General features: G+C 35.0%; 1 protein-coding gene across 3 annotated transcripts in view; it reads right to left on the bottom strand.

Annotated features, from left to right (window-relative positions):
- Positions 1-2,753: 2,753 nt before the first annotated feature.
- The window catches only part of LOC104364921 (adhesion G protein-coupled receptor A3), a 277,796-nt gene continuing 257,957 nt past the window's right edge, over positions 2,754-22,592 (bottom strand). For all 3 annotated transcript variants that reach the window (XM_042791300.1, XM_042791301.1, XM_032994882.2), the window contains 2 exons: positions 10,115-10,210; positions 2,754-6,948 (listed from right to left, as the gene is read on the bottom strand). In XM_042791300.1, coding sequence (XP_042647234.1) covers positions 5,727-6,948; positions 10,115-10,210 — 1,318 coding nt within the window. In that variant the 3' untranslated portion in view covers positions 2,754-5,726. The remainder of the gene's footprint in view (positions 6,949-10,114; positions 10,211-22,592) is intronic.

Below are 22,592 nucleotides of genomic sequence, written 5' to 3'. Positions count from 1 at the left end.
AGCAGGTCCTTTAGAACCCCTATAGCTTGCAGCAGCATGTGATCAGTGAGTGTAGCCCCAGTCAAGGTATATACATCCTAAGAAGAAGAGAGACTTTTCACAGTAGTATATTGTGATATTTTTAGTGGCTAAAATTGTCATCTGTATGGAATGGCTCACTTTACAGAAACAGCAAAAAGTGCCCTATCTTTTCTTATATTAGTCATATTTGCCAAAGTTTTCAAATAATGGGCCATGAAGACAGAATTATTAAAAAATCACTGAAAGCGTTACTGTTGACAAGCATACTTTCCTCAGGCCTCTTTGCTGAAAACATTGTAGCTGTTTTGGCTGAACTCTAAAATCATCCATCTGAGGCAGGAACTGCTGAGGGCATAAATCAAGCTAAATGGTTAACTTTCAGCTATGTTCTAATTAGTAGAGAACAAGGTCCTACAGTAGAAAGACTCAGGGAATAAGTGACTGTAACTGCTTACAGCTCATTAACAAATGAGCTAACAAAAGAAAGTACTGTGAGAAGAATATGAATAATGCGTTTTACTGTTTTCTCTTCTCCCAGATTTTCCCCCTAGCCCCACAATAAGTTCTTCCTGCTGCCTTCCTCAGGTGTTACTGAGTACCCGGGAAACAAATAAAGGAATGAATGAAAACCTTGGCTATGCTGGACAATCTTGCTCTACAGTGTGCTGCAGGTTAAGGGGGGGACAGTTGAAGCAGAGTGACAGGCTGATGGGAACAGTCAGTCATTTTGTTGTTCAGTCTGCAAGGCACTGCAGAATTCAAACAGATCAAAATGTAAAGAGACAGCAGTACCTATGGGGTATACAGACACCATGTTCACAAAAAATCCCTTACCTCTCAGGCATGGCCAGCTGCACAACCTTAAGGCAGGATATTTGTCTGAGGTTGAACTGCTCTATGCAAACCAAATTTCAACCCTCCTTGTAGAGAAGTGAGCCCTATCATACTGTCTTGAAATCACTTATACTTGCTTGTTTGGCTCCTGAAAAACTCGGGTAATTGACTGGTAAAATACAGAACAGGGATTCACTTGCACCTTCACAGACCTAGTAACAGGGAACATAACCCAGGGGTTTTATGGTCAAAGTAATTTGTAGAATAAGTTTTCTTCTTAGCAGTTCAACTGCTAATTAAAAATGGTCAACTGAGCACAGCAAAAGAAAACAAACAACAAAACCAAAAGCTCCCTTCTCTGTAGACTTAACTAAGCAGGTAAAAACTGCCTAAAGCACCAAGTTACTACTGAAATTGCTTGACTGAAGTCAGCCAGTCAGCCTTTGAACACAGCTGATGGATCCTGATTGATCCAGCTGCCTCCTACAGCTTCTTTCTGAACTGGAGGATGCTGGTATAGGAACTTGAATTTATGTTCTAGTAAGGATGCTGCTAATGTCTTCATCAGCCTGACATTTCTTGTCATAGGCAACAAAAACCCAGTGAGAGTACAGGTGGTCTCCTTTGCAAAGAAACATACCCACCTTCCTTTTTTCTGCTTCCAAGCAAAGAAGATTCTGTGTTAATAAGGTTAATAAGGTTACCGGCCTGATCTTGATGACAGCTTTCTTTTTCCTAGTCAAATGGACAATCCTCCTCTGTCAGAAAATGTCTTCTTTGTAAAAAAGCATATAATTTATAGCAGAAGCTACCTCCAAATTTGTGGAGTCACAGTCAACTCTGTGAGCCTTAACATTGTCTGCGCAAGAGCAATTTCATATCTTCGGGGCATCCAGGATTCTTAGAGCCATGTCCCCACACATGATGAACCTGAAGCAGCTTAGTGACACAGCATCCAAAAAGGTTTTTTCGAACTTGGGATCGTTCCTCCAACTGTTTGATCATTAACTCCACTGTGTTATTTCACTCTCAGTTAACCAGGAATTTTAGGTAAGATGACTAATTTTTGCTGGATTTTTCTGGATTTGGCAGGTGTCTGTAGGCAGGAGACAAACTAGGCAGGTAGTTTCGGCACAGAGCTGGAGGGAGGAGGAGTTATACTACTTAAAGCCTCTTCCATTAGATTTATCTGCCTTCAGCCTTTAGTGTTCGAGTGGAGGAGGCCCAATTGCCTGTGCCGTCTATCAACGGTGGCCTTGACTTTGCTTTAAGCACAGACTTTGCTTTTGGTTCAGACAGCAAGACTGCTTTAGAGCCACAGCAAAGGCTCCCTTGGTGGGCTAACATCTGGATAGAGTGCCTGCAGGGTAGCTGGCAGGCAGCTGTGTGGAGAAGGAGAACATGTGTTTATGGCCACTGACAGCGACTGCTCAGGATATTAGTGCAGACACAACCAAGAGACTTCTTGGGAACAACACATATAATAGGGCATAATGTCCAAAATGGATGCTTTATTTTATACTAAAACTCTTTATATGAGGCTGTGTAGGAATTCTTATTGTAAATAGTCTATATGACTTAAAATGGAGTTGCTTACATGATCTGAAATTTGGTCATGAAAACTGGAATTGCTATATGCAGAGAAGAACACTACAGCATCAAAGCATATTTTAATCCTGGTAGTACTGTAACAACCCTTCAGATTTCTGTTGATTGCATAATTCTCCAAAAATTATCTTTTCTGGTTAAATTTCTCTTGCTTAATCTCAGGCAAAAAGTGAACAGTAAAAATCTGTTCAGTCATTTTTATGTCATCGGTCAATCACCAAAACTAATGCTGACTTTGAAACATGTTACATGTGTATGTTCATGAGGAATTTACTAGGACAATATATCTCTTATACTCGTTATTCCATTGACTTTATTTTTATAGGAAAGAAGATCAGGTGAAATAGTAATGGTTCACTGACGATAATTGACCAAAACCCCACAATAAAACAAAGCCAGACTCCCAAAGCATTGAAATTTTCTCATTTATCTTAAGGAAAAGAAAGTCAAAAGCACAAAAAGCATTTTGGTCAAATTAGATGTTACAAAACATTTTTATATTTATTTAATATCACGTTCTCCTACTCTGTAGTTATACGGTATATTTTCTGAAAAAATAATATGCAAACAGATTATTGCATAACACATCTCTTCCAAATTAGCCCGGAAATATTCACTAAATTAATTTTCAACACAATAAGAAAAGTGTTTTAATATTTTACATTTCAATTCCAGAGAGTTTTATCACATAAGATATTCTGTGGAAAGCAGCACCTATTTACTTCTTTGTAAGCCATTACGAAGATGGAACTGGCCTCTCAGACAAAATAACAGAGGTGATTAAAACACAAGCTGAATAAAGAAGCTCACCGAGTGGGTTCTTGCAGAGTGAGTATTTCACTTGGCTGTGTGTGTGGAATATTTTGCATAATGGTCTACAGACCTCCTAGGATTTTGCTATTACAGAATATACATATACATAGTGCTGAGACACAGAGAAGTGGTATTTCACATTATGTCAATGCTTGTTTAGGGCTCACTGTCTATGTGGAATGAGTAAAAGTAATATTAGAAGAAAATAATTACTAAACATAAAATATTTCATTATGCAAACAGAGAAAAATACTGTATTTTAGTTTAGAGACAGTTTAAGCATATACAGCATATACATAATAAAGCTCAGGCGTTTCTTTTTTTTTGTATTAGCTAAAGAAGCAGTCATGAAACTGTTGTATATTGGCTTAAAACTTGACAACCACCTAGTGCATTCTTCTTGCTCATCTTTTAAAAATACACAATCTGAGATGGATACATTGCACTGCTGGATTTACAATATATATTTCAAATTTACAAAAATACAGAAAAACAAGATTTCTTGCACTCAGATACTGAGCATTAACCCTTTGAGTACTAATTCCCACCTGCAACACTGCAGAACACATTCATCTGACTTACATGTTTTTATAACATTCTAACAATTATAATTGTCATCTTTATGTACACTATTAGGAAATGCATTCCTACATATTAAAAAAAAAAGGTAGAGACAAATAAATTGCTAATAATAGAAAAATAATGGGCTGAAGTATGTAACGATTTTTGCAACATATACACAGAGAATTGCAGGCTGATGATCTCTCAAGGGAATTTTCTATTTCCTCTCTGCAGCAATGTAGCAATTACATACGCCTGTGTGAAGACAACAGCAAACTTTCTCATGTGGCCATACAGAATTGTGCTTTTTCTCTTATTTATGGATGCACTGCTCACTTTCGACTGTAGATATTTTCTTTACAGTTCTATGCTCCTATTCACTTTCTGCAATCCATTATTATTCTGCACCCTTCTTATTTGAAAAAAGTAGTTTTATTTCATATAGGCATAACTATGATGCAGTTCTAAACTGTGAGTTGATGCTTTGTGTCCAGATGTTCATGGAAACATGAAAAAATTTCTTGCCAAGAGCCTTGTTAATAGAGAATGGTATTGACCCTGGAATGCCCTACAATTCAGCAAAAATCATGAACATAAAGAACTTCTCTGAAGGTCAAATTTGCATTAAAGGATGAAGACAATCTGAAATTTGCTAGGGAAGGAAATGGGTTTTCAGAAAGCAAGTGGTGAAATTCATAGATGAACTCTAAGAAGGTGTGTTTTTGGAAAATGACTGAACTTTCTCTTTCCCGTCAACTCTGGACTACATTGATCATGTAACTAAATAGACAATATCATATATACAGTGTCTCTGAACTAGAATAAGCTACTTTAAGAAAATAACTGTAGTCCTCAAAGAGTTATAAAAACTGCTCTACCTTAACAGATGTGGAAAGGTTATTGTGAAACAGCTTACAGATTTGTTCAAAAGGCATACTTTACAAAGAAGTGTAAAAGTTGTTGAGACAATTGCTATTACACCGCACAGTGTCACATACAAGGAGTAGTGCATGCTCTGTAAAGACATTAGAGTGGACCCTTATCAAAGCTATCATATAACCTTATACAAAGGATTGTGCCACTTAAACTAGTGCAGAGTGAATTTTTTTTCTGTAGATTTATAATGCTCTAGATTAATATCAATAGGGTTTTTCACAGCCTTGTACAACACTTTTTTTTTTTTTGTTCTTTTTTTAAACACACGTAACACTAGAAAACAGCAAATGGTATATCTGGCATGTCATGCAAAATACAACCAATACAGCACCATAGATGTAACAGAGACATTACCTAGCACTTCTCTCCAACAAGAAAAAGGACAGAACAGAGACTGTACATTACACAACTTTACAAGCCATATGCTACAGAAGATCTTTAGAGGCAGTATCACTTTTGTAGATCTAAAAAGCTGTAATTTTATAAAATACTGTTTATAATTTCTACCATAGTCACTTCTGATTAAAATCCATGGCACAGTAATAATATTTTGCTACAAAAATAAATAAGTAAAAGTTTAAGATGCTGATATGTTTATAAAAAGTGTCTGAAGTTACTACAGAACAAAAGTGAAAACAATGAATGAAAATGATGTATTTCTAAAGAAATATTATTCTGCGTAACAAAAGGATATTGCCTCTCATATTCAATTGTCTAGACTTCATTTTCTAATTATCTTTCAGTATAATTTTATAACTTTCTTTTAAAAATAACTTCACTTTAAAACTGTCACTATCTCTCTCTTTTAGACTCTTATTAAGAATATGGAAATAAAGATGGAAAAGCTGTACAACTTACTGATGAGCTACACAAATATTTCATCTTATTTAGTTTGGAATGAAAACAAAGATAATGATGGCTAGGGGAAAAAACGCATTATGAGGGCCCATGAACTACACAGTAGTTTCATTTTTCCAAGGGCCAGTTTTGATATTTCCTGTACTATCTGAGCTGTATATCATGGCTTCATGCACGTTTCCCTTGAGAATTCCATTGTGATTCGTCGTATTAAATGGCAATGACTGTGTCCGTGGGTGCATTTCAAAATGAGCTGGATGGTGCACAGTGTCACTTTCTGGCATTTTAGCACAACTATATATTACAGTACTTGCGTCGCTACTTTCGGGCTGGTTGACTGTAGGATATGGATCACTTTTTGAGCAGCAGGCCCGTCTGTGACCTGACTGGCTATCATGCGTACTGTGGGGACTGTCTGTATGTGAGCTGTGGATGCTGCCATCGATGCTCGAAGGAATGTGATAGGCATATTCTCTTTCACCTGCAGACCTATGCCGACTGAAATAACGTGGCTTAGTTCTGCTTTTCAGACATCTATGAATGTGCATATTGGGTCTGAAGGTTCCCTCATTGTGGACATGAATGTGAGCTTCATCGTCAAGTAGCTGATCACAGTGCATTTTTGCACAACATGGTGTCACAGGCGAAAGGCAGTTAACATGATTTTGAACTGCTTGTAGGTTAGTAAGTTTGCAGTGGCTAGCCGCTGGATGATTAAACACAGCTGATTTGTTGGGACATGGTGATTCCTGAAGACAAGGTGCATGAACTTGAGTGTCACCATTGACATTAACCTTTGGGCGCACATTAACTTGGACAGAATAGGTGTTTCTTCTAGATGGGCAACAGGACCACCAGCAATGCCACACATCATCTCGCTTTGCACAGTGATGGATCAGGATGAAAAGCCCCAAGGTCACACAGAAGGCTCCATAAAGACAGCTAAATATCATATCCAAGAAATGACCTTGAGATACTGCGAGTGCTCCAAAGGTCCAAGTGGCAGTAAACAGGAACAAAGTGAATGCTGCAGCTCGAAGCTGAGCTTTAAATGAATGCTCATTTTCCAATAAGGAAGAAGAAATCATGGAGCAGGTTGCCTGGGGAATGGACACAGAGTCTGTAACATGACCATGGCCCAACTCAGTACTTGGAATTCTCTGCGGATCTTCTGTCTTTTCCTTTAACTCATACTTGCGTTCAGGATGGCGCTTCAGTTGCACATAAGTGCAGAGAAAGTAAACACAGGTGACTAGCACAATGAATGCTATTGGCCCATAAAAAGCACCAAGACTAGGCTCCCATGCCATCCAGCAACTGAAAACAATAGAAAAAGAGAGTCAAGAACATTTTATAGCCCACATTAGATGTGATGGACAATGGACTGATGTGAAACTGGGTTTTCTGACTAATCTGTATGACCCAAAAGTGCCTCAGAAGTTCAGATATGTTCATTGTGGAGAAAGGGAGTGTGTCTTTAATATCAATTAAGATGAGGCATCACTTTCATATTTTTTAATAAAATAGTATAATTTACAGGATAGTAAAGCTGAAAATCTCCAAGAAATGTAGGTCACTTTAGAATCTAGAATTGCAGTGAAGTATAAGACCATTTATGTCAACACTTTTCTACTATTGAAAACGTCAATGCTAATACATGGACTAAAAAGGAAATGAGGCATAGTTTATACAATCTGTGTGAGCAATAGGGATGTACAGATTTCAGTGGTTTGTATCAATGAATTTTGATACAAACTCTTAAGCCTGAAGATTGTTCTTACACAGTTTTCTTGTTGCCAATGTAGAGAACAGCCTGAGTAATAAGACAGGAAAAAAAAAGACTTCCAGTTGAACAGTCACCTCTTTCTGCAGTGAGTGGGCCAAAAGCTATCTGCCAGTTCTGAATTCTCCACTGTTTCTGAAATGGCTAGGAGTTAATTTAGATCAATTTGAATGTCTTCAGAAAAATTAAGGAAATTGATGGTCTCTTTGCTATACACTGGTAGCATAATATTTCTTTAGCATGGATCATTATTTTCTAGACTTTAAATAATATAGCCATAACTGTTTTAGAGCAGCCTAAAGTAGTTCACAGGCCAAAACAAGCTCAATAAGCCTCAATCTAACAGGACTGTCCTGAGGATGAATGATCTAATAAAATAAACATGGAAGAAGGAAACACTTCTGGCTAATGAAATCCTAGATCGAAACTGGGAAAACTTGGGTCAGAGGGAGAAGGAATATTTGCCTAGTTTTTACTCTTCTCTATGATCTGCTTTTAGCCACGGTTACAGACAGGGAACTGAGCTGGTGGTATAAGCTAGTACAGCTGTTATTATCTTTTTATGCTCTAAATATTGCATGGATTTCTGGAAAGAGAAGTTACTTTCCTTATCTGTTGGACTAGGATAAGAAGTAATGGGCTTAAACTGCAGCAAGAAAGATTTAAATGAGATTTTCAAAAAATTTCTTAGCTGTTAGGACAATTAGGATAATGAGCTGTTGGAATAAAATGTGGTCTATCCGTTACTGGAGCATTTAAAGCACCTCAGATAAATAAGTGTCAGGAATGGTTTGGACATAGCTAATTTCCCACTGGGTCAAAAATACAGACCAAGTGATCTGTCATGATCCATTCCAGCTCTAAAAAAGACACAGTGTGACACTTCATACTCATTTAGGTGTGTGTGATTGGTTGCAGTCATTCCAATAAAGCAAAGTACCTTGTGATATCACATTCTTGTCAAGCCAGGAATCATCTACCACTTACTATAAAAAGGGCAGAATGAATTTTTCTCCCAGGCTGAGAACCTCTTAGCTAAAAAGAGGAAGTCTCACCGGGTATTTATCAGAAGAAACTGCAGAATAACTACTTTAAATTTTAAAAATCTGAACCTTAAACAAAAACATACACACATTTATTAATGAATTTAGAGACACTCCAAGGAGTATACATTTTGCCATCAGACATGCACATGAAAAGATTCCCTGAAAGATATCTGTGAAGAGATAGGTAAGTTACCACCTATATTTAGCTGGATAAGCAGAGACCACGAAGCATTATGAATACTTGAAGTACATTTGAATGCTGCATATTTGATGCGAAGTGGAGAATGGAATGCTCCCCAGTGGAACAGTCTCTTGGGATGCTCTTATTGCAAGTGGAATGTCATTGTGGATCACATAAAAAATCAGTTCTGTAATAAAAAGTTCAAGTTTGTGCATCTACATTTACTGTACTATTAAAAATTACCAAGGAGTATAACTCGCTATGCTGTTTTTGAAATAGAAGCTGTCTTTTTACTCAGTCTTATAACCATCCTTCACCTGTGCCTTGTGTTTTGTACAGACTGTGGTAGCAGGTACTGATTGGCTATGATTAACATGATTAAAGAAGTATAACCTCTGTAACTGTGCCAAAATGAAAAAATGTCTCACCTTTATGAACATAAATAATTGAATCTTTTAATATACCATTGATTATAAGTGATTGTCTAATTGGATAAGTTTGAATAAATATATGAATATGAGTCGGGCCCTAGGCAGAGCAAACATTTAGCTATGGTATGTACTAATTTATTACCAGAATTTAAATTTCAGTTACCTGTAAAAATGCCTCTAGGGAGCCAAATGCTTACTTACAAACCTTTGTGTCCACTTTTCTTACCCAGAACATAACTAGTTTCAAATGTATTACAATAGATGCTCAAAGTAGTAATCAAGGGTACTAGTGCTGGCAGAGTACAAATATATCCATCAGTGTGCTAGTCATTGTCATACTGATCATTTACACAGAATAGATTTAACTGTGCAGTCTGATTCATTCTCTGCTACATTTTTATGAAAGACTTATTGTACTTTATTGATATCTCATGTTTCATGCCAAGAATTAATAACAAAGTGATGCCTGAACAGCCTGTGGAGGTATACTGAACACTAATACACTAGTGCACTAGAGGGCTATGTCAGGATTGCAAGACATTGTGACTGGAATATTTCCAGGTGGTGAAAATCCAAAATAATTGGGTTTTAAGGGAGTGGTGGGGGTGGAAGAGGGGGAGGAGTGATTTATACTTGTCCTTTCTTCACATAATTATTTGTAAATTACTTTAAATAAGTCACCTGAAAGATATCAATTCAAGGTAGAGAATGAATTGAAAGTATTTAATTAATTAGTTGCTCCATTAAATATGCTATCCATTAGGTATTTTTAATATCCTCTCACTTATTCAGATGTAAATGAGAAGTAATTCTGTAAATGAAAAGTGATTCTATTGACCGTAATGCAGTCAAATTCATAGAGGCAAAGCAGCAAGCCCCAGATTAAGACATTGCTCTTTCATAGCTATTATTTAATAAAATTCCATCATAAATATCATCCCAAATGGCATGTCTGTACCCTTTATGAAGTCAGTTATATTTATCGGCTTAAGAAAAAGAGTATATTTTCCTTCAAAGTTTTATGGTAATAGTTTATACTTACTATGGTGCATTGCCTTCAATCCCATAATTATTGATATTGGTTGCTGCTGTAATCCCACATATAATAAAAGGAACTCCACCACTAATCAGGTAAAATCTGTTGAGAGATAATAACCAATATTTTTATTTGCCTGACTTGTTGTCAAATACTGATTTTAAAAGAATTATATCATCCTGAAGTATCTTGGGTGTACAATATTGTTGAAACATTAAAATGCCCCTAAAACCAGAAAAGTGAAGAATTAAGTATTGTCACAATAAACAGTGTACTTTATGAGGCAAACAGCAGAAAGCTTAATATTTAATGTTTATATGGACCCTCTTTTAACAATGTCTTGACTTACATCTTTAGCAAAAGTAGTTACTGTTGCAGATATATGAAGAATAAAAGCTTGTCTAATGAAAGAACCTACATGTCAAATAAAGTTATCCCACTCACCTAGATATTTAGATTTAATAGTTATTAAATATGTAAGCATTATAAATTAAAAATATTCCAGCAAAGCAGCTGTATTCACTTTAACCTGAAAATGTTTCCAGGGAAATTCATTGAAATCACAGAAACATCTTCCTAACTCCTGGATGACAAAAGAAATGGAATTTAGCTAGGCAAAGAGAAAAGGTACAGTATACTTGGCAAAATGTTGGGGATTTCTTTTTTATTTTGTTATTGGGTTTTTTTGTTTGTTTTGGGGTATTTTGTTTGTTTGGGGTTTGTTTGTTTTTTGTTTGTTTGTTTGTTTTTTTGTTTGTTTGTTTGTTTTTGTTTTTGGTTTTTTTTTCTGCACTGAGGAGCAATCTGGGGAAATCAGAAGGATTAAATATCCCAATGCATATACCACACTTTTCTTCTCTCATTCAATACCCAGCCTTGCAAATGCATTAAAATGTGAGGGCCTCTAAGACTTCAGCAAGATCTTATAAATATCCAAGGAAGAGTGTTAATCTTTCTGTAAAGACTTGTATTCAAAGACTGAAAGCACATAGTTTCACACCCCTTTAGCTGGTTAAATGCCACTGAACTACTTGGAAGCAGTAGTGATTTTAATGTACAATCATTAGGCTTCATTAGAGTCCTAGGGGATGTCTCAGAGAAGTTGGCATCCTGCATTCCTATGTCCAAATTCAGCAAAATAAACCATCATCACATTTTCCATTTGCATAAGCAAAACACAAAATTATGCATGGAGCACAGCACTTCCACCGCTGTGGTCTCTGAGGTGGAGAGCACCAGCCCCATGCATGTGAATCTACAGCTGAAAGGAATGCTGCTCAGTGACAAAAGGGAAAATGTTCCACCACACCTGGAAGCTCAGATGGTTCTAAGAACATCCTGACTCACTTCCTGTTTTAACCAACGATCTTCTATTGGTAGACAAAATTAGTTTCTTTTCAAGCCACTCCTCTGGCGTGGGAAACAGTATGCAGGGCAACAAACGCTTCCCAATCACTGCTATTACGTTGTTCATCAGGACTAAGAGGAACCTGGTAATGTGTGGGATACATTCTGACCAGAATTTGGCCACTAGTTTTCTATAACGTGTTATAAATATTGAGAAATTTCAGTCATTACAAAGCAGGATTTCCACATAACAAAGTCATAGTAACATTAAATAAATCAGCATTTAAATCAGACCCAGAATTAGTGTTAGAATTTCTTAACCTCTTTCCCCTACCTCCTTCTAAAGCAGAATTAAAGGACAGGCCTCAGAAAATTTCATGTTAACATTTACGGTCAATCTTTGTCCTAATGGTCTAAGCTGTAAACAGAACAGAGAAAATCATCCGCCATATTCTTCAAAAAGCCCTTCAGATTTTATAACTTCAAAGTCATTAAGTATATATTTTTTCTTCAAACTTGGCTTATTCTGTAGAGCTCAACAAATTCAAATGAACAAGCTGCCTCCTTACAAAATCCATTCATTCACTTCAGTTTTATGATTGTACATATCTTTTGACTTGAGCATGTTGAATAAGCTAGCTTAATAGCTTATTATTATTTTTAACAAAGACATCTTCAATGACATTTTTGAAATTCAGGAAATTACTAGGGTAAGCAATGAGGCATAGAAAAGTTAATCCAAATTTATCTAAGAAATAGTAAGGAGAAGAAAAATAGGAATACAGAAGCAAGTATAGGAAACTGCACTTCAAACTTATCTGAAGTGATTACACCATAGAATTTACCTACAATGCAACCTATAATTTCATTTTTTGCAGTGCCACCACTTTTTACAGATTGGATACATACATTTAAATCATATCCTTATCTAAAGTCTCAGACAAGCCAGTATTTGGGTGTTAGATAATCTACTTCATATCTCACACTTTCAGCAGACTGCTGAACACTACAACAGTAGTATCAGATGTTCTGGAAGCACTTAGCTACACAGTGCTTCAGAAATGTGGCAAAATCTAGCTGAATTCCTGTCCTGGCTCATTGCCAATAAAAAGAAAATACATTCTAGAAATGACGTAAGGTGAAGTCAAATGGTTTCAGTCTACTTGAGGGGCACTGTACTGATATACAGCACAGTGCACTGCCTGTCCTGTCTCAACGGAAAAAAAAACAAAACAAAACAAAACAAAACAACAACCCCAAAAAAGTAAAGTAGCAAACAGAAGATACAGTGTATACAAATGATTTTTCATTGGTGGATTCAGGATTCTTGAAGGGTAAAGGGAAAAAAAGTCTGTCAAATAGAGAAAAGTCAGCAAGAGAGGAATGGGATTAAAATAGAATGAGCAGAAAATATAATCAAAGAAATGGAAATAAAACTGTAAGAGCAGGAGTGTATACTCCTGGCCATTTGTGTATAAAGAAGAAAAGACCACACTGGAAAGTCACCAAAGGGAAGAAACATTGTTCAAGACAATCTATATAGATGTTAGTTGTAAGGATGTACACTTAAAATTAAGAAATTTAGACCAGTCTTTCCAAACATTAGTTTCTATGCAGTTATTAGTTTTTGCCAATTTCTTCTTTTTCACTCAGATGAGATGATTAGGACAAATAATTTTTAAGAAAAAGCTGAAGTAGAATTGATAGGACATGAATAAAAAGTGAAGAAAATGCAAATAAGTATGCTTCATACTTCTAGAAAACCTTTTATCTAAGAGAATGAAAGTGCTTTATAACATTAATTAATTTAGACTTACAGCACCCTGTGTGGTCGATAAATATTATGATCCCTATTGTACAGATGAGAAAACAAACACAGAGAAATTAAGTGTTCACGATCACAAAGAAAATCTGTTTCAGAACAAGACTTCTTAATTCCCATTCCATATTTAAACATAAGGCACCTCTCTACTACTGTAAATGAAAGGACTGGGCAAATCACGGTATCCAGGAGTTTGTCTCCAAGCCCCAGAAACATGATTGCTATTTTCTAGACCAAATTTGTTTCCAGATTAAGAACCTTGACTCTGGAATGAATTCTAAAGAGGACCAGACCTTGGCTTTGTGGGTGTAATGCAAGACTGATTCTTTGTTCCCCTGCAGAGGTTGGTAGAATGACGATGTATCAGGAAGTGATTTAATAGCTTCAAATAGTCTTTACTGCAGACATGACTTGATTAGAATGTATGGATATTTAAAAGTATTCCTCTCTGCATGCATAAGTCTAGAAATGTACATGTTACATATATAGAGATACCAGTGAAACATTGATTTCTTTCCTCTTCCTCAGCACAAAAAAAGATTCATCTATTTAGCTCTACTTCTAGGGCACAGTTCATATAGGAAGACATGTTGATCTATTAGCCACTTGCAAAATAAACATGAAAATAAAAGAGGTGTCACAGCGAGATGATTTCTCCTTTATTTTTCCTTGAGCTCATATTTGATTTTAACGTCTTTGTGAAAATAATCTATATAGAAAATTGTCATTAACTTCTGAGCTAACCAGATGCCACAGTTCAAGAACGCAGCAGGCAGGGAGACAGACAAGTAGGTGCTCTGTAGAAAGCTGAATTTATGAGCCTGATTTTCAAATTATTCCTGAAACTTTCATGGTCCTTTTCCTGGGAATTTTGATAAAATAAAAAGACTTTGTATAAATGACGGGATTTTGAAAATACACTTTTCATTTAAGAAAAAAAATGTAATTTTGAATCCTATTCCCAGATAGTCTTAATTTATGAGCATATTTACAATACAATGTTATTTTTGCTTCATGGCCTTGCTGAAGAGAAATAGCTTATATTTCTTAAGTGCTTTTTCCCTGTCTGCAAAGTAGAATATAAACATGGATAAGATACTTAAAAAAAAAAAAAAAAGGAAAACCAATCTTCATAATGGTAAAATAAACTTTAATATTGCAAGTCAAAATCTAAAAGGTAAATAACAGCTGAATTAAGAGATGTATGAAAACTCTTTAGTACCTTTATGTGGCAATATTGTTATTTTTTTTAACTGCCTGCTCACAGTCCATTTTTTCTTTCCCTAAGACATTTCACTTATTCAGCTTGGAAGGAACAAAGATTACTGGACAGGTACTTATTCATTTTTATATATATCCCTTCTTTCTAGATCTTATTGTAACTTAAGAGCTTCACAAACATTAATTAATTAGTCTTCATAATGTCCTTGTGAGAATATGTATAACTTCTCCATATAGAAACAGAGACTAAAACAGAGTTATGAATGACAAAACCATTAAGAAAAGTACCTGCAGATTTGTTTGCTCAACTTAAGATGTCAAAGCCTCCATTTGACAAAACTAGGCTCTAATTTTTTATTTAAACTGGCCATAAGATAGGAGTTTAAATACTTTGTTGTATCTGCCCTTAGAGACTCTTAATATGGGAACCTGGGCAATAAAGTGGGAGAATGTTAGTGTCAGCAGATATGAAACCTCTCCTATCAAACGGCTTCAAAATCACTTGCCTCTCTCATGTGAGGGTGCTGCACTAGATATTCATACTGAGGTTCTCTTCCTTGCTGTGTATGTCAGATGATGTCTCATGCACTGACAGTTAGGCAGTGTAAGAATTTAGGCCCTGCTAGTGGAGGAATGTGCAGAAGCTATTTCTATTCAACTTCCTCGGTTAATACCCTTCACGGCTAGTGTAGCCATTATGTCTACTTTGGCATTTTGGGGATGAAATGGAATTTATAGGCTGGCAGTACTGTTGCAGTTTGCTTTACCATGAGCAGTCTGAGTAAGAGTAAGACAGACTGAGACAGCAGAGATGACAAAGAAACAAAAATGCATATACCAAAAAAATAAAAAAAGATTTAAAGAATTCAAAAAAATGCTTAGAGAAAATTCAGAGGAAAGAGAAGGGAGCTTCATTTACACAAAGATAACTGTATTGTCTCTTGGTAAGCTAAACCAACTTGAAGAGCCATTGTATCTAAGAAGCAAGACAGACCTTGCCTTGTTTCTTTCTATTTTATTGGAGAATGCCTTGGGGGCTTCTTGAAATCAAAGAGACAGATGATTCTTACAGTGCATTCCATGCTGCAGTTTAGCTCTATTGACTTCTACTCCTGCTTGGGCTTAATGAATAAATAACTGAAGTCAGGATAAGGATGTACTTGTGCTGAATGCATTCCTGAAGGAAAGAAGTAAAATATTAAGCAGCATGTTGATGAGAAAAAAATGTATTTATTAGTATTTACTAAAAAATCTATCTGTATCTTTAAAAGTTTAAAAAGATCATGGAGCTCATAGAAAGAAAACTGTTTATGTTAATGGTTGGAGAGAAATAATAGGAGGAGAAATAATACTCATGCTTTGAGTATTTTCTATTTGCATAATCATTTTATCCCTAGGGAACACAACAGACCTTTCAATTCTGTTTCCACAGTTAATTTCTAGTAGTAAAATGGCTGATACTCTTGTTCAGAGCAATTCATTGCTACCTCATTTTTCCAGGCATTTGACTACTCTGGCGTAGAGATGTTAGCTGAAATTATTTTGCTGTTTCAGCCTACTGAATCAAACACAACTGCTTCACTGAGCATTGCAGTACACCTTTAGAAAGTCAATTACCATCAGGATGTCCTTCTGCCTTTCAAAGGGGAGGAAAGAACGATTAACCTATCAACCCTCATCAAGACAAGAAATTCTGATAACAGCCTATATATGACAATGCCATTTTATATAATATGAAAGTGAAATGAAATTAAAGCATGAAAAGATAGTGATAATAAATGCTGTACCCTTATATTGTCACATATTTAATACTTGATTCACATTATATTAATATCAATGTTTTATGACTGTCAGTAGAATCACCTTGAATTTTAACTAGAAAATACGGATTTCTTTGGTTTTACTTGATGTAATATTTCATTAAGCCTGACAAAGGAACCAAATGAAATGACTAGCAGGAGGAAATATATTTTAATTTGTATCATCTGTGAAAATCACTGACAGAGGGTTCTGGTCTATGTTCTCCTATGACTAAATTTTTAAATCATATTTTTAAAAAGGAATTTATGTCAATCCTGTATTTTATTATGGCAGTCACCAATACAACTCCCTGAATCTCCCTGTGTTCATTATTGGGTTTGACACTTACTTGTTTTGTAGGCAACATTTTTTCTTGTCAAGAATAATGCTTTTTATTCTGCAGTAATTTTTAAAAATTTCAAATGGATGTCAAGCCCTTGTTTTGTAATTTTTACATCACCTGAAAATACACTATTTTCAACTTTCATAGAAGAAGAATCTTTGAAGAGTTCATTCAAAGGTAATTTATTCACTACTTGGTATATTCTTGGTTTTAGGTAAGAAATCTATTTGTATTAAAAAGAGATATTCTGAGAACTTATTTTTTATTATGAGCTATGTTGCCAAGTAAGAGCTGAATAATTTTGATTGCATGAGTTTCACAGTAATATGTGAAACTATCCATCTTCTAGAGAATAATAATCTTAGTTTTATTTTCTCTTAAATTCTTTCACTGTACATGCACAGAATGATTCAGAAGATATTCATAACGAAGCAGTCAATGTCATGAAGATAGGGACTTTACTGGTAGACCCGAGTGGCTTGTTCTTAGATTTACTCAGCTGAGCATTCAAGAGAGATGTGTGCAGACAATGAAAAGAGAATACAGGAACTCCTGGGAAATATTTCTAGGGAGGACACGTTAATTCTCTTCTCTTAAATTCATATATTCTTTTCCTTTTTCTCTTATATAAATCAATGATCTTATATGAAGGGCACGATCTTTGCCCACAGTGCCAGAGGGAGCTGAAATTGTTTAGAAGAAAGAGAAAAATACAAGAAGCACTTCAGAGATGTGAATTTCCACAAAAACTACATTGTTAATGTGCACATTTTTTTTGCAAGCCTTGTATCTTTTGATGCAATATTAAGCCGCTGTTCCAGCGGGCAGGTGATAAAGAATCTGAGGTTTCTCTTCTGAACTTTTATAGGGGCACAGAAACATCTGAAATCTGATTTCCTACAGATTTTGTCTTATGATTGTCTTTGATGTCTAAAAAGGTACAAGGTCCTCTTGAGATCTTTCTCATAGCTGTGCCGTCCCTCTACCATTTTAGCCTTCCCTAATGTTGAGATATTTATCTTTGTTATTCACATGCCCATCTCGTCATGTGAAATGTACAGGAGCTTAATGATCTCTATCCATCTCAGGCTGACTAGCCTGAGTCCCTGTTATTAGACAGGGAAAGGCTCAACCACAGTCACACACTTAAACTGTTTCTTGAAGGAGAACATGATATAAATAAGAATAAATGTCCATATTTCTACTACAGATAATTATAGACTAAATGTGAAAAATGTGAACTTTAATAGTTCAAAAACTAGCAAAAAAACAGGAATCTTATATTCAGTTTCCCAAAAATGGCCTGTTTCTTTTTTTTTTACACTAAAATCACAAACTTTACTTTAGTTTACTGATTTGTGAATGATGAATGTTGGCATTACTACTTATGGAAGGAAAAAAGTAGCAAGAAAGCTCCAACAAGCTAAAAATCATTTTTATCTCTTCTGCTGGTCCTGAAACATTTCAGGTATTTTATAAAGCTTGTCTGATTGATACAGGACATTAAAATAATATGTTTAGGAAATCTAATGTTGCCGCATGAAATCTCCCATTTCTGCCAAAAAAAAATATTGCCTTTCTTCAATGAAAATGAAAATCACAGCTTCATTCATCATTGTATGTAAAACTGATAAATACATCAGCTGTTTTCTGTCACATAACAGTGATTGGGTGGTTAATGTTGTACAGAGTATGTTCAGAAATACTTTAAAATTACACGTCTTGACCACTGTGTAATAGACATATTCTTAATTAATATATTCATATTTAATGTAGTTATATGTCCTTATACAGTGCTTTCTTATGAAGTTTACAGAACATAAATTTAATCATTTTACCTAGATTTTTTCAGCATATCCTATGCATATTCTTAAATGACACCTACCTGCAATACTCAAGACAGTTATACTGTCTGTGCATAGATAATATATGGATGTAGTTCTATTGGCTTTTAAATATTAAAACTTCAAAGTATTAAAGCATTCTTACTGTTTCTGAGGATTTTACCAACAAGGTAATAAAACCCCCATATTTAAAATATTGTTAAGGATTAGGTGCTACATCCCCAAAATTAAACAGAATTACTGTTTCAGGCTTCTGCATCTCTAGTTTTACAATTATGTGCTAATCACAATTTACTTCTATCTTCCATCTATTTAGGTAATTGGGTTTGTTTTCAACTGCATGTATCTAAAATCAAATCACACAGCTAGAGCAAGATGTATCCTCAGGCAAAGTGAGAGAACAAACAGTCTTGTTTAAGACATGAAGAAACCACAGACTAAATATAAATAATATAATTTTGATTATTAAATCTTCTTGGTCTATGAGAAGTATTCAGTCACAAACCCAGAGGGCCATTTAAAATTGAAAAGCATTTACGCAGAAGATCCATGGAAACCACAAAACCCTTTCTGTTGAATCTTTCCAGCTACCAAGCTTTTGTCATTGAAAAATCAAACGCACATTTTTAGAGAGAAGATTAAATAGTTTCCTAAAAGGAATTGTTTCTGATGTGAAAAGCACACAAGCAAGTTTTGAATTCCTCTAAAGTCCATATTCACTGCACAGTAAAGGAAATGACTCTGTGCTTTATTTTGGTTCACATTTTAAAATATTTTAGTTATTTTTTTTGAATAGTTCTAGTATTTTTAGGGTTTGCCACAGGTCATGAGTTAAGGAGGGAGTATCCCTCAAAGTTAAGAAAAATTAGTACCTCAAACATCAAAGGCATGATTTTCATTCACACAGAATACCGCTTTCAATCATAAAGAAAGCCATACAGAAACACTTCCAGGTGAAGTCAGTGCAAGGCACAGATGTTAACAACTTAAGATAGGCCCTAAATGACTTGACATATTAATTATGAAGGCACTACATTTTTGCTTTATTTACCAAGACTGCACAATGAAAAATCTAAAATAAGGTATTATCTGTAAGGTGTCTGTATAAGTTAAACATGGAGCTTTTCTTTTTTTTTCTTTTCTTTTTTTTGTATTTCTACACTTTTATTTGTCTTTGTTCACAAATAGTTGCTGAGCTCAGTACTTATACAGAGCAGCGGAACAGAATAGGGTGCCTGCCTCAAGAATTAACTTGCACTCCACAAAGACTGGAGTTAATGAAAATTTATGCACCAGAAATTTAAAATGGGAAGCTGCAAAATATAGCTCAGGTGAAAACCCCAAACTATTAAAATGGAACATTTAACTTTCTTTTCCAATCAAAAATTTTTCTGAATATCTATTACCTAATCATTTCTAAATATTGACTTTAATTTCCTTTTCAGATTAAGAAGATATATCAAAAATGTTGTCATCTCCCATGAATGATAATTCACTTTTACAACTGGCCACATTTGGAACATGTATCTATAGTATATGGAATGACTACTTACTTACTCAGTGGATTTATAGAGAAAAAAAAAAGCATTAGAAATACAGAACCTATTAATTTGATTAATTATGAATAACTACTCTCCTTTACTTTTAATGTGATGGTATTCCAAAATTTTTTAAAGCACATTTTATTACTTCCTGTTGTTTTTCACTTCAGAATCTTTAGTAATGACAGCTTTATTTTCATGCATTTCAACACCGTAATATATTCCTCAGTTTTGGCTATTTGAAAGAAAGCTGCATTTCTTTCTTTTTTTTTTTTTTTTTTTTTTAATGGCTTAAATATTAGCGGAACCAAGTAATTTTTAAACCCATGTAGCAATGATTAATGTATTTGGATATTTTTCTAGAACAATAATCATCAGCTTTCACATCACTGAATACATCACATTCTTGTTAGGGCATAACAAAGTCCCCTACCTTCTTAATTCTACACACACTGACTGGCCAGTGTACATTGACCAAGGTGAGCAAAAACCTACTGTTCATAACAGAGTGCCCCAAGTCAAGAAACTATTTGAAGTCTACTTTGGTACAGTGAACTGTTATACCAAGTGAACCTGCTCTTTTAAGTGATAGTGAGAGATAAAACCATCTGTGAATACTCAATAATCTGGTGATTACAATTTGCAGGGATGGAAAGTCACTACCCTCACAACTCTCTTCTATTTTTAGTTCTGCAGCTTTTTAGAAATTTGTTAAATTTCTGGAAAGGCTGAAAGATTTGGGACTAGAGAATCAGAATCAGAGTCCTCATGGACTGTGGCAGAATGAGGTGGCACCACATGATGAGTTTCTTTTGCTATGCCTTGTATTCTCTCATCAATATTTAGATATACCATCTGCAATTTGTTGGGAATTTCTTGTGTTTATAAACATGATATTTATACACTTTACACTATGTGGCTATGAACTTTAACTTTACATTATATACCTACGAATTTTTATAATCTGTTAAATTCACGGGGTTTTGTTCATGGTATTAAGAGTGATTTTTTTGTGCTTTATTTCAGACTAGTTTACAGCCCTTACATTTCATGTTTGTGGTCCATTCAAGATAAAAGTTAAAAGGAAACAGAACTAGGATGGGAAGAAGAAATAAGGTCCTTGGAAATTTTCAAAACTTGACCAGATGAGGCCCTGAGCTAACTTTTGGATCTGGTTTGAGTGGAGAGTTAATCTAGATGATTTAAGAAGTTTCTCCCAAACTTATTATTTTTATGGTTCTATAGTTCTTAATATTCACTGTTAATTATTCAATCTTATGAATGTCCACCCATATCAGTTGTCAATGTTGGGAGATGGGATCTTTAAACCTACTGCTCTTCTAGTTTGTATCACCCTGTACATTGAAACATATGCACTACTCAGAGTAGACTGATTCACAGGTGAGTGAGCATAGCTTGAAAATTCCTATAGTTAGAAGGCTATGTGCCTAGAGCTAGACAGAGATCTTTAGAAGAGTACAGTGCATTATTAAAATGTAACTGAGATAGGACACGACTGAGGTCAGAAAGAGATCCCACTACACATCCCATCAACAATGCCTATAGCTGTGACTGTAGCCAAGAATAGTTGCCACAAAAGAGAAAATTATACTATATATAAAATCCATTATTGTATCAGATAAGTTGTGTATCTGTTACTTATGTAAGTGTTCCCACTGGGTTTAGTCAATCTCCGTATGAGCGAGATGCAGGCTTCCTTGGTTTTGTACTACACAACAGCACTATTCTTTTGCAGAAACAAATCTACCCTCTAAAGAATCTTACTGAAGTTTCATCTTTACAGTTTGCAAAAGGAAAAAAGCTTGCTTTTCATGATTGTTTTCATGAAGACATCTTGTATTAGGATTTATGCAATGTTATCCATTTCTACAACTTCGTATTTATCATTTTGACAGATATCCGAGTAGCCAAGAATTTAGAATCTTACCAAGTAGGTGTTTTAAATGTAAAAAGCATAGTTTTAGACTTTTGGCTTCTTTCTGAAACACCTTCTCCTTCATATTCCATAGGAGGTAATTCAATCTGTTAATCTAGAGGCAGTAAGAAGCATTCTCTTCTAATGCTATACATAAAACAATTATTAGGGATTACTCTGCTATCAAATCATAGCAAAACTGTATTCAATGAATCTCTTGACTCCACAAAACCATGGAGGTTTAGATTTATTGGTAAAAATTCAGGTTGACATTTTGTCCTTAATTCACCCTTTTGAAATGTAAGAAACAAAGGTGCAATTGCATGATTTCATGAGTGTCAACCCTGATTTTTAGCTTTAATGTTGAGGCTTTTTGCTGTTGTTGGATTTAGTCTTACTAAGTTGAGCTATGGGAAATATTATATATATGATGATGACATGAACATTTGCTTTTTCCTGTTGTTTAAAATCTGACATACACAGAAATCTATTTTTGGTGATCCCTATCCCAGTTTTTAACCAGAAGCAAACCCAAAGCTTTTCCATCATATAGAAAAAGGTCAAAGGGTAAGTTTCTAAAAAATCACAGGGTTTCTTGGAGCACTCAGTCAGAAGTGACCATAAAACTTT

The sequence above is a fragment of the Tyto alba genome, unplaced genomic scaffold (genome assembly GCF_018691265.1).
Source record: "Tyto alba isolate M040663 unplaced genomic scaffold, T.alba_DEE_v4.0 Super-Scaffold_1, whole genome shotgun sequence".
Classification (NCBI taxonomy): Eukaryota; Metazoa; Chordata; class Aves; order Strigiformes; family Tytonidae; genus Tyto; species Tyto alba.
This window is presented reverse-complemented; position numbering and strand designations above follow the sequence as displayed.